The 14884-nt window shown below is 33.6% G+C and overlaps 1 protein-coding gene and 1 pseudogene across 1 annotated transcript; one reads left to right on the top strand and one right to left on the bottom strand.

Moving 5' to 3' along the window:
• The first annotated feature begins 4265 nt into the window (after positions 1–4265).
• Positions 4266–6293, top strand: LOC120126360 (BTB/POZ domain-containing protein At1g55760-like). Its single transcript, XM_039144573.1, has 4 exons — positions 4266–4618; positions 4782–4927; positions 5016–5134; positions 5229–6293. The coding sequence occupies exons 1-4, from the start codon at positions 4485–4487 to the stop codon at positions 5859–5861; spliced, it is 1032 nt and encodes a 343-aa protein (XP_039000504.1). The 5' UTR covers positions 4266–4484; the 3' UTR covers positions 5862–6293.
• Positions 6294–6308: 15 nt separating this feature from the next.
• On the bottom strand, positions 6309–10137 carry LOC120126359 (annotated as a pseudogene).
• Between the last annotated feature and the right edge of the window lie 4747 nt (positions 10138–14884).

Raw genomic sequence — 14884 nt, 5'->3', positions numbered from 1 at the left:
ATCATAATCTGATGCCTTTCTGAGATGGTGTTAGATCTATAAACTTTTCTGAAACGGTATCTTAAAGTAATTAATTCTGTTAGGGTGATATTTGTGTAAACACGTCAACTTTCTTTCATATTTTTTGTGTGTAATTAAAATCTTTAAATATGCTTTCGTAAATTATTTTATAACTCAATAATTTTTTTTTATAAAATTACACAATATAATTATATCTACCAATTACCACTTAGTACTTTCTAATGTTTTTCTGACCCTTTCAAAATCCTATACGTATAGTCTAGTCTAGGAAAATTTTGAGAGTAAATAATTTAAAATATGAATAATTTTATAAAAGTTTTATAACTAGTATTTATTTTTCAAAATGATGATTATGATGATAATAATAAGAAATATTTTATAATTTAAAAATTATAAATTTCATATATTTTTGAAAAAATTCTTAATTTTTAAAATTAATTGTTTAAAATATAAAAAATATTAAAATAAAATTTTAATTACAATTGAGGGATCAAATGAATTATTATTCATCAATTATTATTTTTAACAACTGTTAATAATGTGTATTCATTTTTTAATAAAATTAAAATTTAATATTTGTTTTATATTTTTTAAAATTAATATTAAAAAATATTTTAAATATATAAGTGATATTTTTAGCTTTACCTTCTTTTTTATTAAATTTTTACAAGTTTAGAGAATAACACAAAATAAAGAAAAATCTTTAGATTTTCATGTATGTATTTATACTTTTCTTTTATTTAACATAATTTTTCTTAATTAATTTAAATAATAGAATAATAAATGATTAATTTGAGCTATATCTCATATATATACTCCATTAATGCAGAAAGTGACAAGTGGTAATTGATAAATAAGTTATAAAATAATTTACAAAAACATATTTAAAGATTTTGATGAATACAATTTTTTGCACACAAAAAATATAAAAGAAAGTTGACATTTTTACGTAAATATTACCCTAATAAAAATTAATATGTAGTGTTACATCAGTGTAAAACGCGAATCATGATCTACGTCTTTTTGTAAAAGCTGTTAAATTTATAATATTTCCTTTAACGACATCTTACACAAATAAAAAAAATGATTTTTCGGTAAATACGCCGTAAGATTAATAGGAGTATAAATTAGGAATAAACCAAGTAATAAAGTTTTCAAAATATCATTTCATTCATCATCACACACTCTCTCTCTCTCTATCGGTTAAGCACCATTTTTAAATGTCAAGAAAGTTTATTGATAAGATGTCGAATAAGATAAAGAATTTCACATTTCAAAAAACATGGTTGACAGGACATATTTTTACTGTACGCGGTAGAAATGAGTGCTATTTCCAATATATAATCTTATGAGAAAACAATTTTCATAAATATTTTTTTTAAAAATGATGTATATCGAGAATTATATCGATGATTGCGTATTTACTGAAAATCACAGATTTTTTTATTTACGTCACACTGTTAGAAAAAATATTACGTCATGATCTATTTCTTACGTTGATATGACGCCACGTGAGATAATATATGCGACTTTTTGGGTGGGTGCTAGATTTGTAAAATTTTCTGAAACAGTCCTGAGAAGTAATTAATTTCTGTTATGGTGATATTTTTGTAAAAACATCAACTTTCTTTATTTTTTGTGTGAAAAAAATTTTATGCATTAAAATCTTAAAATATGTTTTTGTAAATTATTTTATAACTCAACAATTTTAATTTTTTTTGCATAAAATTACATAATACAATTATGTTTACTAATTATCACTTGATATTTTTTAATGTTTTTTTGACCCTTTCAAAATCTTATACGTATAGTCTAGTCTAGGAAAACTTTAAGAGTAAATAATTTAAAATATGAATAATTTTATAAAAATTTTATAACTAATCTTTTTTTTAAAATGATGATGATGATGATATAATAATAATAATAAGAAATATTTTATAATTTAAAAAATTATAAATTTTATATATTTTTGAAAAAAAAATTAACTTTTAAAAATATAAATATAAATATTAAAATAAAATTATAATTATAATTTAGGATAAATGAATTATTATTTATTATTTATTATTTTTTAATAACAGTTAATAATGTGTATTCTTTTTTAATAAAATTAAAACTTAATATTTATTTTATATTTTTAAAATTAATATTAAAAAATAATTTTAAATATATAAGTGATATTTTTTAACTTTACCTTCTTTTTTTTATTGAATTTTGTTACAAGTTTAGAGAATAACACAAAACAAAGAAAAATCTTTAGATTTTCATGTATATATTTATACTTTTCTTTTATAAACATTTTACTATAATTTTTTTAATTATTTTAAAAAATAGCAAAATAAATGATTAATGTATGTATTTATACTTTTCTTTTATAAACATTTTACTATAATTTTTTTAATTATTTTAAAAAATAGCAAAATAAATGATTAATTTGAATTATAACTCTTATATATACTCTATTAATGCAGAAAGTGTCAAGTGGTAATTGGTAAACATAATTGTATTGTGTAATTTCATGCAAAAACTAAAATTTATCGAGTTATAAAATAATTTACAAAATCATATTTGAAGATTTTAATGCATAAAATTTTTTACACAAAAAAATATGGAAAAAGTTGACATTTTTATAGAAATATCACCTTAAGATAAATTAACTACTTGTTAGGCATTGTTTCATAAAATATTACGGATCTAGCATCATTTCAACATTGTGCCACATCAGTGTTACGCTAAACTTTAAAGCAATGTTTACTTATTAAAGAATTAATAGTATATCTCCCGTAATCATGCTCTGGAGTGACTACTGGTGATTCCTGAAATAAGTCGACATCATTTTCAAAACCGCACGAGGCAATGTTCATTTATTAGGCACAATAGCTGATCTCCCGCATTTACGCTCGGGGGCGAATGTTATCGTTCTCAATAAATGAATACCCTTTCAACTTTGCATCCTTAATGATTTTTAAATTAAATAGAGATCGCACTCAAAATTTCTGATTTTAAATATAGGGTAATTAACTAGGTACCAATTTTTGGGCGCTTGTGGGAGTGTTAATCCTTCCACATGCGTAAACGACTCACGAACCTGATTTCTGGATTTTCGTAAACCCCAAAACTCAATATTTTGATAAAAATAAAATGTTTTATTAAAATCACCCGGTTTTTATGGTGTTCAATCTCACCTTAAATGATTGGTGGCGACTCCTCACATTTCGAAAATCATTTCAAAGAGAAAACTCCCGAGTCGGTATCGGTCTTTCCACGCCCGGACGAAAAACGATGTCAACAGCCTTTCTGCAAAGGGTGTTAGATCCGTAATATTTTCTCTAATGATGTTCGACACGTAAATAAAAAAATAGGGTAACTTTTTGGTAAATACGCCATAAAATTATAAAATTTAAAGAATGTGAAGTTAAATTATTATTAAAAAGAAACTTTATTACGGAAATGATAATGCAATTTGGGAATGGGTCAGTAGTGTGGGAAAGGTAAGTCACCCTCGCTACTATCTTGAAACTTACTTGGTGTACTTTAATCTATTCCTTATAGGAGGAAAAAAATAGAAGATAGTACAGAAGAAGCATTAGAAGTGAGAAAGATATTTTGAGTTCAATTAAGAGATTGTTGGTATTCAATTAAAGGGAATGAATATAAATAATTAGATAGTCTCAATATTTACCTTTATAATAATTCGGGGTGTTGACTACCCACTTTTATTGTAGTAGGTTGAATTTTGATGAGATATTTTATATAGCAAAATTATGCATTTAGATAATAAAAATTTAAAATTATCCCAAAAAAAATAATGCAATTTGTTGTTGTTGATGTTAGTATTATTTATTTTGTACGAAAATCCAAGCAATGGCCCATAAATAGGTTGAGTGCAGGAGAGGATTTACTTTTCATACGGCAAAGCAATAGATTGGAATAGGATTCGACTTCCACGTGGCAGAGCATTACAAGAGGATCCACGTAGCCAAACATTAGATTAGAATTGTTTAAGCTGGTTTAATTTTCAATTTTTCACATGGCAAAGCATTAAATTAGAACAATATAAGAGTTTAAACTTAAACAAAAATTCAATTCAATTCAATTCTATCTTAATTTAATTTATAAATTCAACTCAATTTTTTTAAAATAAGATTTAAATTATACTCAAACATTTTCCACCTGGCTCCATCCACTTCGAGTTCAACAATAAATAACCCCCACGTAACCTTGCCGTCCTTCCTGCTCAAAATCCAATTAGTGTTTCACCAAATCTTCTTTCCTCTCTCCCACCGCCAACACGATCTTTCTTCAACCTTCGAAACGTAAATTTAAATACTTGAAACGCACTACGCTACTTCCCTCTTGTCTGTAGTATTTCAGGCCAGAGTCCGGACAGCAAAGAGACGTGTTTTACAGGTACAAGAAAGACAGGAGACCATTTCTTGGATTGCATCCATGAGATCACATCTATGGCTTTGCCTAGGATGACTCACTCTGCTTACCGAGTTGAAACCATTGCTCGTCTTGCTCAGTGGAGGATTGACGATCTTCCCTCCTCCACTTACCGCAAGTCCGATGCTTTCAAGATCGGCTACTGGAACTGGTCCGTCAAGTCCCATTCTTTATTTCCCATTACGAAGATTCAAAACCAAAACTTATTCAGATAAAAGATCATTTAGTTGTTACTGTAGTTCTTCTGAGATTCCTAGAGTTTTTTTTATTGGAACCATGTTCTTATACCTTGGTTTTTTTTTGGTGGATTGAAGGCATTTGGCGGTGGAGAAGAACAGAGCGCTGTATGTTAAACTATACCCAGAATTCTCAAATGTAACGAGAGAGAATCCCCCCATTGCATCCTTCATAATCCAGGTTGTCTGCTCAGCTGGAGATCGAAAATCTTTCACTCATCCAGGTAATATTTTGACGAGTGTATAAATTGAGATGATTCACAGTCTTCCATGCTTATTTTTGTTTTCCAATTCTGTCGTCTCTGATTGTAGAAATAACAGACAAGCAGCTGAAGAAGAACGACGATTTCGTCTGGCCGGTTGAGGCTCCTTTGACAGGGACATACATTATCGACGTTGAATTTCTCGATCTCAAGACTGCATCTTCGAAAGTAAGAGTCGATCATGTATAAGATGATACTAAGAATATAAGTTAAATAATATCATGCCTGAATTAACAGTTATAAGTTTGGTGTTGATTCACAGGGTGGGGAACCTTGCTCCATTTGGACTGAAGGGTTCACACAAAATCAACCCAATTCAGTTGTTCATGCATGTCTCGGTCATATGTTAACACAGGGCATCCACATGGACATCGTTATTAATGCTTCGAATGGGAGCATCGGAGCCCACCGTGCTGTTCTTTCCGCACGATCGCCTGTTTTCCACAGCATGTTTTCGCATAACCTGCAAGAAAAAGAACTCTCAACCATAAACATAGCCGACATGTCAATTGAAGCTTGTCGGGCTTTCCTATGTTTCATTTACGGAAATGTCAAACATGAAGAGTTTCTGCCCCACCGGCTAGCACTTCTCCGGGCAGCTGATAAGTACGATATCTCGGACTTGAAAGAGGCGTGCCACGAGAGTCTGCTAGAAGATATCGATACACAGAATGTCTTCGAGAGACTCCAAACTGCAGTTTTATACCAACTTCCAAAACTTAAATCCAGTTGCCTGCAATATCTTGTGAAATTCGGCAAGATATATGATATTCTAGACGATTTTAGTACTTTCATGCAATTTGCGGAAAGGGAGCTGATAGTTGATATATTCAATGAAGTTCTAAATACCGGGAAAGGATCCCAAGATTCCACCAATGGTAAACAACAAAGTTAAGCATGTTTAAGTCGGCAGTACTCATAGCATAAACGAAGATTATAGCGAGCAGGATCATGCATGTAAGGATTATTCTTTTGTTTATATGGAATTCATGTGTCCATGTAGATATACATATATGGGATTCATGTGTACACATGTAATGTATTTGTTCCATTTGACAAGAACATGCTATCCTTGTAATCAAAATTTAAGTAATGCTTGGAATCTTGTATTTCATTCATGACAAATTCATGCAACTCATGAAGTTGCATAGGTGAAAACAGTATACAAATAGTGTTTTATTTATAACCCAAAAAAAGGTTACTTTAAAGGTTAAAACAGAAACCTTAAAACCCAAAATCTTTCAGGTACGCCATTCACCAATGTTGGACTCAAATATCCCATTTGAAAGGGAAAATCTCAAATGCGCTACCAATAACCAAAGCATCAAAGAGATGGAAAATATCACTCTTCAAATGTTTGACTGACCTCACTGCCCTCGGCCTCACCCCCATCTTACTTCTTGTCTCCTTCGACGGCATCTCCATTTGAGCAATGGGTCTTCAAGACTGTAGAAATGTCAGCTTCAGAAGCTCCAGCCAGCTTGAAGCGCTCAATGGCGGTATCTAGATTTCTTTTCCATCCATCAATTCCTAATTTGCATTCAATTTGGGATCGTTCAAAGAGCATGTTGCCCCAGAAAAGATGTATCTGTGATCTCATCACAGTTGCTTGTTCAGCTGCCTCCTCTGGTGAAAGCTCACCCTGACTTCCTGGGAGCCCACCCACTGCAGCAGTTCCGAACTTCTTCCTCCTCTTCAACAAATCATCCTTTTTGATCTAATTTGGATCTTTCAACTCATTTGCTCTATGCTCCTCCAACTTCTTCCACATTTCTGTCGCTGCTTTCATCTTCTCTTCAGTACTGTCGAAAAGTTGAAATGTGTCAGCAGGATTCCAGCTTGAGAGATCTATTTTCTTTGTAAGTGCAAAAGACCAGTTAAGTTTGGCCATTTCAAATTGTTGTTGTCCTAGTGCCAACAACCCTTCATCAAAGTCCGACTTGATTAAGAATGCTTGGGCATACTTCTCCCTGGCAAAGAATACTTTTCCCTAACCCAGTCATACGCAACTTGAAGTTGTGCTGACACTACCTCCTTGCCAGTGGACTCGTCTAGGGGAATACGTTTCCTTGCAGCACACATATGAACATTTCCCCAATTAAAGAAGGCTAATGTAACCACCTCTTGGAATTTGGCAGCAGCTTTGTCAAAGAGGTTTTGAGCTTCTTCGCTAGTAACTGTCTCCTCTAGAGCCTCCGAACAGAGCTCCATTCCAAGCTCATGCAAGTCAATATGAGCATCAGGATCAATACCTACTTTTTCCTTCGAAGCTTCTTTCTCTATCGTTTCAATCTCAGTATCAACACCTTCCGACACGCTATCACCAAGAGACAAGTGAGACCCGATTTCATTAGCCTTGGCTCCTTCACTCTCCAAAGGCTTCTCCTCATCCTCTTCTGGTAATAGGGATGGCAAACGGATGGGTCGGGTGCGGATACTTTCTCCCCATCCCCATACCCATCTAATATTTTTTAATCCATCACCCGCCCACCCATGATGGGTAAAAATTTTCAAATTCACACCCGCCTACGCGGTACATTCTCAAATCTATCCCCACACCCACTACCCAACTAGAGACGTACCCGGATAGACCCGCCTGATAGCAAACTTAAGTTATACATAAATAACAAACATAAAACAAACACGTCCATTAAGAAACATAATAAAATAAACCAATGATTATTCGAGTTAAGTGTTAATATAGATCTTAAAGTACATAAAACACCATAATAAAAGACATAATTAAAGTCTAGAAACATAAATGACAAACACATAATGTTTTTGTTCTTTGACACAACATTCTAAAATTTCAGGCAATACTTGTGACATCTGATACTCCAATATTACAATCATCATTCTCTGTCCTACCATCTTTCCCCTAAATTATCAAAAACTCTCCTACCGTCTTTAACATTCTAAAATTTCAAGCAATGAAGTCCAAGAAACCATATTTCTTTCCCCTAAATAATCAAAAACTCTCCTACCATCTTTAACATTCTCTGTCCTCGTATGCATATATAAAAGATAAGTCCCTACACGAATATCCTCAAGTAACCCAAGTTTCAAACGTTGGCAATGAACTTGTCTTCTAGATATCACATTAAACAAGCATCCGCATACCTTTAAAACACATGATAAAGTGGATCAATCAACTAGCAAACCAAAACGATGAATACCGAAAAAGAAATTTAGAGCTTCCTTCTTGTTGTTATTGCGAGAGTAGTCGAAGAGTAAACCATTATAATGGGAAAGGCCTGGTTGGTTGACTCGCAGTAAACCGTGGTTCGACTAAAGATTAAAGACTAAAGAAGAGACCAGATTAAAGACTAAAGAAGAGGAAGAAACGTACCTTAATAAGCTGGAGAGTGGAGACCAGAGGTTTAAAAGATCGGCGCAGAAACAAGAGGTTTGAAAGATCGGCGCAGTAACGAGAGATATGAAAGAACAAAATTTATGCATAAACTTATCCATAATATTTGGTTAAATTACAAGTTATATCTTGTACAATATTAGAATTTATAAATTACTCTCTAAAATTACACCTAAATTCATAATGGTCCAAAATTTAATGGATATTTAACTGAATAGACAGATGTGGGGCGGGCGGATGCGGGGCGGGTAATGTCTCAAACCCATTACCCGTCAACTACCAACGACGGATACCAATTTTTAAATCCACACCCTCCACTCCCCGCTAAAATTATTCCCATCCCTGCTCCGATTGGAGCGGGTGCGGAATCCATGAAATTATACCCGTTTACCATCCTATCCCTAGTAATGGTGGCTCCTGTTCTGGACTCACCTCAACAATGTGCAATCTCAACATCCCAAATCCACCAGTTTTATATTCTTCTGGTTCCGAAGGAATATAAGAATCAACAGAAGACTCCGCCAACCTTAGTTCTGTCGTGCAGGTAATAGTAACCAAATCTCCATCACTATCCTTGTATTTGACCAATACTGACTTGGATGAAGGAAAACGCTTGCTCACAATCTCTCTCAACACTTTGAAGCTGCTATTAACTGGTATTTGGGAAAGCCTTATGTCATGATCGTAAACAAGTTTCAAAGGCCTCCATCGAATTGCTGCCTGCTGAACCTGCCCATGAACAGAAGATGAAACCAACTGATCTCTGGGGCCACCCTTATTCAGATTATTAGGTGCTTTCGAAGAACCACTTGAGGGCTTCAGCACAAGTCTTGGAAACTGGGCCTTGTTATCGGTACCATTTTCAGTTCCTGCATTCCTTTGGATCTTCTCCAGCTTATTATTTGGTGATCCAACTGATCCCCTGGAGGCGATGATGCTTTCTTAGGCACCGGGAGAGCAAGTAAGCAAGGCCCAATGCCAGCAATTGGGGCACCACGAACAGCAGAAGCCCTTAGTGCAGCCGGGGAGGGACGGCTCTGGAGGTCTTGCTGAGCCTCCTAGCGAGGACCCAAAGCAGTCCTCAGTCTCCTTGCAATCTCCAAAGCATCCTTGTGATTGGGGTTAGTCCCCAACAAAAGCTGCACATCCTGCATCGCCATTTCATACTTCCCAATAGCCTCGACAGCCCTCGCCCTCCTAAAAAGAGCTCGGACAAAGCGAGGCTGAACTTGAAGCGCCATGGTACATTCAACAATAACAGTGTCATAATCAATGGGTTTCATTTGCATCAAGCAAGCAACTATGTTACTGTGAAAGACAGCCCGGTCGGGGTGGGTTTTGGGGATAAGTTTAAGACCATCATCATGGTGTTGAAGAGCAGCCACATAATCCTTATTTTAAAACTTCTTATTGCCTTCTTCTTTAAGTTCATGGGCTCTCTTCAGAAATATAGAAGAGTCTAAATCAACACCACCATTAGCATGTGCACTAGTGTTACTATAATGGTTATCAACGGAAAGCTGGTTTGAACCACCCTTCTTTTTTCTACCACCTGATTTCCCCATGTAAGGGTAAATAATATCTCTCTGTCTGTTAAGTGTCTCTCTATCGAATTAGATTCTTTATCTTATTCAATAAACTACATAGTAGAAATCTTCAAAACTATAACTTGAGTTGCAGGATATGAGAACCCAGAGATTAGGTTTAAGATATAAATAGAGACAATGAGAGAAATGGTACTTACAGAAAAAAATACTTAATAAAGCAGTGAGCTTTGGGACTAGTTGGATTGGATGATTGAATTGGATAAAATAAATGGGGAAATGGAAGGGTTTTTGTTTTGGGTATTGGGATGTTGAACTTGAGACCCTAGTGGGGGTGGAAGAAGATAACTATCCACCTAGTTAGGCATCAGTTGATCAATTCTTTCGTGGCCGTTAGATTGATTTACTCTTTGTATTGTCCACCTTCTAAAAGTACCGTAATTTATACGCGTTTGGTTCGCTGGAATGTTTCTGAGAGAATTGAAATTTGTCAGGAATTGGAATCTAATTCCATATTCTGTTTGGTTCACAGACATGTCAGATGAATTTGATTTCAATAATATAAAATGACATGATTGCCCTTCTTATTTTTTTTACTTAATTTTAGTTTGTTTTATAAATGATATGTAACAATATATTATAAAATTAAAAAAATTAATTTTATTGATTGATTATTCATTTCAATAAATTACAAAAATCATGCTAATAAACATCATAAGTTAAAATCATCCCAATTAGGGATGGTCATGGGTCGAGTTGGGTCGGGTTTTTGGTCCACCAGACACCGACCCGACAACAAGGGAACCTCCATCCGAGACCCGACCAAAATAAAATTTCACCCGACCCGACCCGAATATATAAATTAGAAACCCGACCCGAAATTAAAAAAAATATTTTTATTCAATAAAAACAGTGACTTAATTGAATATATATATATAGAGGGGTATTATTGTAATTATTCCTAAATATATAAGGTAAAATTATATATTTTTTGGGTCGGGTCGGGTATTTTTCACCCTAAACCCGAACCCGAGCCAACCTGAATTTCACACTTAAAAAAACCGACCGACCCAACCAAAATAAAGTTTCACCGACCCGACCCGAATATATGAGTTAGAAATCCGGCCCGACCCGACCGACCCGAAATAATAAAAAAATATTTTTATTCAATAAAAACAGTGACTTAATTTAAAAAAATTATATATAGAGATGTATTATTGTAATTATTCCTAAATATATAAGGTAAAATTATATATATTTTTTGGGTCGGGTATTTTTCACCCTAAACCCGAACTCGACCCTACCCGAATATCACACTTAAAAAAATCGACCCGACTAAAATAAAGTTTCACCCGACCCGAATATATGAATTAGAAATCCGACCCGACCCAACCCGAAATAATAAAAAAATATTTTTATTCAATATATGAATAAGTTACCAAAAGATTGATGAGGGTAGTATGGTCAAATTTCAATTCTCTCCAACAAGGGAATTGAATTCCATCCATTTTTGATGTAATTCACTTTTTCTCATTTGATGGAAAGTTGAAGCCATGAGGGATTGCAATTCCCTTTGAAAACTTGAACCAAACATGGGAAAGTGGTGGAATTGGATTCCAATTCCCTATAATTCCAAGGATTCATGCCAACCAAACACCACCTTAGTGATTTTTTAAAATTGGTATTTAGTTTTCGTTAAAATAATATTTTGATTTGATAATATTATCAAATTAGTATGTGCAATTGTGCATTAATCAATCATTTTAATGATTAATTAAATTATTAATATGATTAAAATACTAATAAGTATTAAATGTCACGATTTAATTGATTGTTTTTCTTTTAACAATTCATATTTTATGAGAGGAATTTTTTTTTGTTCTTAATATGTATTGAACTCACAATAAAAAAGAGGGAGTATACCAACTGAAAATGTTTAATCACAATACTTTAAAGTTTATTAATATTTAATTAATTACTAAATAATTGAATTAAAAAGAACTAATTCTACTATTAAATAGTTGAGAAAAGACCAATTCTATTATTTTTTTAATAGCTCGAGTCTCTAAAGTTATTATATGTATAAAATTTGAAGGGTAAAGTATAGTAATTGTCACTAAGCTTTTCTAAAGCTTTCGTTTAGGTCTCCTAACTTTTAAAACTTGTAATACAGTCCTCCAACATTTAGTTCATTTGCTATATGGTCCCTGACCGTTACACTGCCGTTAGTACATTTGCAATATGGTCACTGAACTTTTCAGGTCCTTGTATTTAGGTCCCCCAACTTTTAAAACTTACAACACAATCGTTAATTTAATTCTAAACCCTAAATTCCTTTTCGATATCGAATTTTCTTTTTTGCTTCTCTCTTCTCATTTCGAGCGTAACTTTTCAGTCGGGGATGCATGAGAAATTCTAATCTAACTTTGAATTATGTGGAGGTATTGACTTGAATAAGGGTTCATTGAGAGAAGATCCGACCAAGGGACTATCGGGACCATCAACAATTCAAGGTGTAATGTTAGATACATGTCATCTCAAGTGAAGCATAGATATTCGATTAAATGCTTGTGAGAAAAAAATGGGGATAGTTGAAAAATACTACTAAGATGAACTAAGAATCATTGTTGAAAGTCACCCACAAAGCTGAAATTATTTTTTATAAATGACATATAATAATTTCTTCTTTTAATCCTTATGGTTAAAGATTTTCCAACATATGATCAAATATAATGAAACCACAAACAACGCATTCACCTCTCAGTCTCTTTCGCTCACATGCACTCTCGTTTGGTTTTTGTTCTTCAATTTTCCGCCAGGTAAAATTGTAAACCCAAGCAGTGCTCTGTCTTTCAGCTTTTTATTTAGAAAGAAAAAATGGAGGAAGAATTTCTGGAATGCAACACCGATTGCGTTTATTTCTTAGCATCTCCCCTCACTTGCAATGAGGTATTTATTTTCTCTTTTGGGCTATCTGGAAGTAAGCTTTTCCTCTTTCATACTTTCCCATTTTCAGCTCGCATTGTGTGTTTTTTTGTTGAAATTTTTATTTTTCTGGAAGTGCATGTCAAGGATCTGTGTTAAAAACATTTTTGATATTTCGATATAACAAATTAAGTTAAATGAATTTTAAGATTTTACAAATGCTTTTACAATTTATATTCGATTCAATTTATCGAATATCAAATTATTACTCCAAGTCTTTGAAGATCAATTTTAATCCTTACTAAATGTGTAAAATTGTGATTTGTACTTAAACTATTTTTGAAACAATTTTCACAAAGTATTTTGAACCAAAATCAAGCCTTAAATCAATTTTTCAAAGGCATGCACCGATGCATCAATATCATGCATCGATGCATCAATGAATAAATTGAAACATCGAATGCATTCCATGCACCAATGCACTCTCCATGCATTGATGCACTCTGATTTAATTAAAACATCGAATGCATTTGATGCATCGATGCACAATCCATGCATCGATGCACCAGGCTATTTTTTAAACATCGAATGCACTTCATGCATCGATGCACTCTTAGTGCACCGATGCACTAAGAGTCCAACGGTCAAAATATTTGAAATTTTACACTGATGCACCGATGCATAATGGTCATGCATCGATGCATGAGACGCTCCCACCCAGAAAATTAATTGTTTTCACACAATAACGGCTCTATTGACTCCACTAATTATCACCAACATTCAGAATTGATTCAAGGAGTATTTAAACAAGTTTAGAAGCCATTGATCAATAACAAGAAACATCAAGCAACTAGAATCAAGAGAGAATCAAAGAGAAAACATCAAACCTCAAGTTTGAGCATTTCATGCCTATTTTTCATTCAATATTCATTTTGCTTTCAAGAACACTTTTGTGCTCAATTGTATTTATTCTTGAGAGTTCTTTTCTTTGTTCTAGAATTGTGCAAACAATCTACCTTGTGAGGATTTCCTTGTAAGTTTGCAAATTTGTATTGTTCTCTTTGGGAGAGAGTTTTTCTCAAGAATTTGGGGTATAATTCTTGAGGGTTTGTAAGGTTACTCTTTGTCCTCAAAAGAAAGACAAATTAGTGAATTTGTGGAAAATCCTTAGTGTGGATAGCTAAGGTAGTGGACGTAGACTTTGGTTGAGAAAGTCGAACCACTCTAAATCACTGTGCAAATCTTTTCAATTTTCTGCAAAAGCTTCCACCGAAATTTTTAATTGCCAATTCACCCCCCTCTTGGCCGATTTCGTCGATCGATTAACTCAACAATTGGTATCAAAGCCTCATTCATTTGAAGGTTTAATCGCCTCTTGATTCGATTCGGGAAGAGTTACATCGATTATCAAGTCATCAATGGCCTCCGCTTCAAATTTCGACTCCAGTCTCGATTCGATGCCTGTCAACAAGCCTCATTTCTTCAATGGAGCTAACTATGCCTATTGGAAGAATAGGATGATGTACTTTATTCAAGCAAGTGACATGGGAGCATGGAATGCCGTAGAAGAATGATACATCAAACCTCTCACTCATCCAAGGTTGTGGAGTGAAGGAGAGACAAGAATGTTCCAGCTCAACTCCAAAGCCATCCATATCATTTTTTGTGCTCTTGGACCAGATGAATACGGAAAAGTTTCATCGTGTACAACCGCCAAAGAAATATGGGACAAACTTCAAGTCACTCATGAAGGTACCGATGAGGTAAAGAAATCTAAAATTAGTATTCTAACGCATAACTATGAAAATTTCTGGATGAAACCAAATGAAGATGTCAAAGCTATGACGGATAGATTTTCAACGATTGTCAATGGTCTAAAATCATATGGAGAGATCATTTCAAATGAAAAGCTTGTGAGGAAGTTAGTCTACTCCCTCACAAAATCATGGCAATAAAAGAAGATGGCAATCATCGAGTCTAAGGACTTAACGTCCTTAACTCTTGAAGAGCTAATTGGGCCATTCCTCACTCATGAAATGATGCTCGAAGACGAGGTGGACCTCGACAAGATTGATGAGA

Source organism: Hibiscus syriacus, unplaced genomic scaffold, assembly GCF_006381635.1.
Source record: "Hibiscus syriacus cultivar Baekdansim isolate YM2019G1 unplaced genomic scaffold, ASM638163v2 tig00110458_pilon, whole genome shotgun sequence".
NCBI classification, from domain to species: Eukaryota; Viridiplantae; Streptophyta; class Magnoliopsida; order Malvales; family Malvaceae; genus Hibiscus; species Hibiscus syriacus.
The sequence above is the reverse complement of the archived record's forward strand: the minus strand, read 5'-3'. Positions and strand labels throughout refer to the sequence as shown.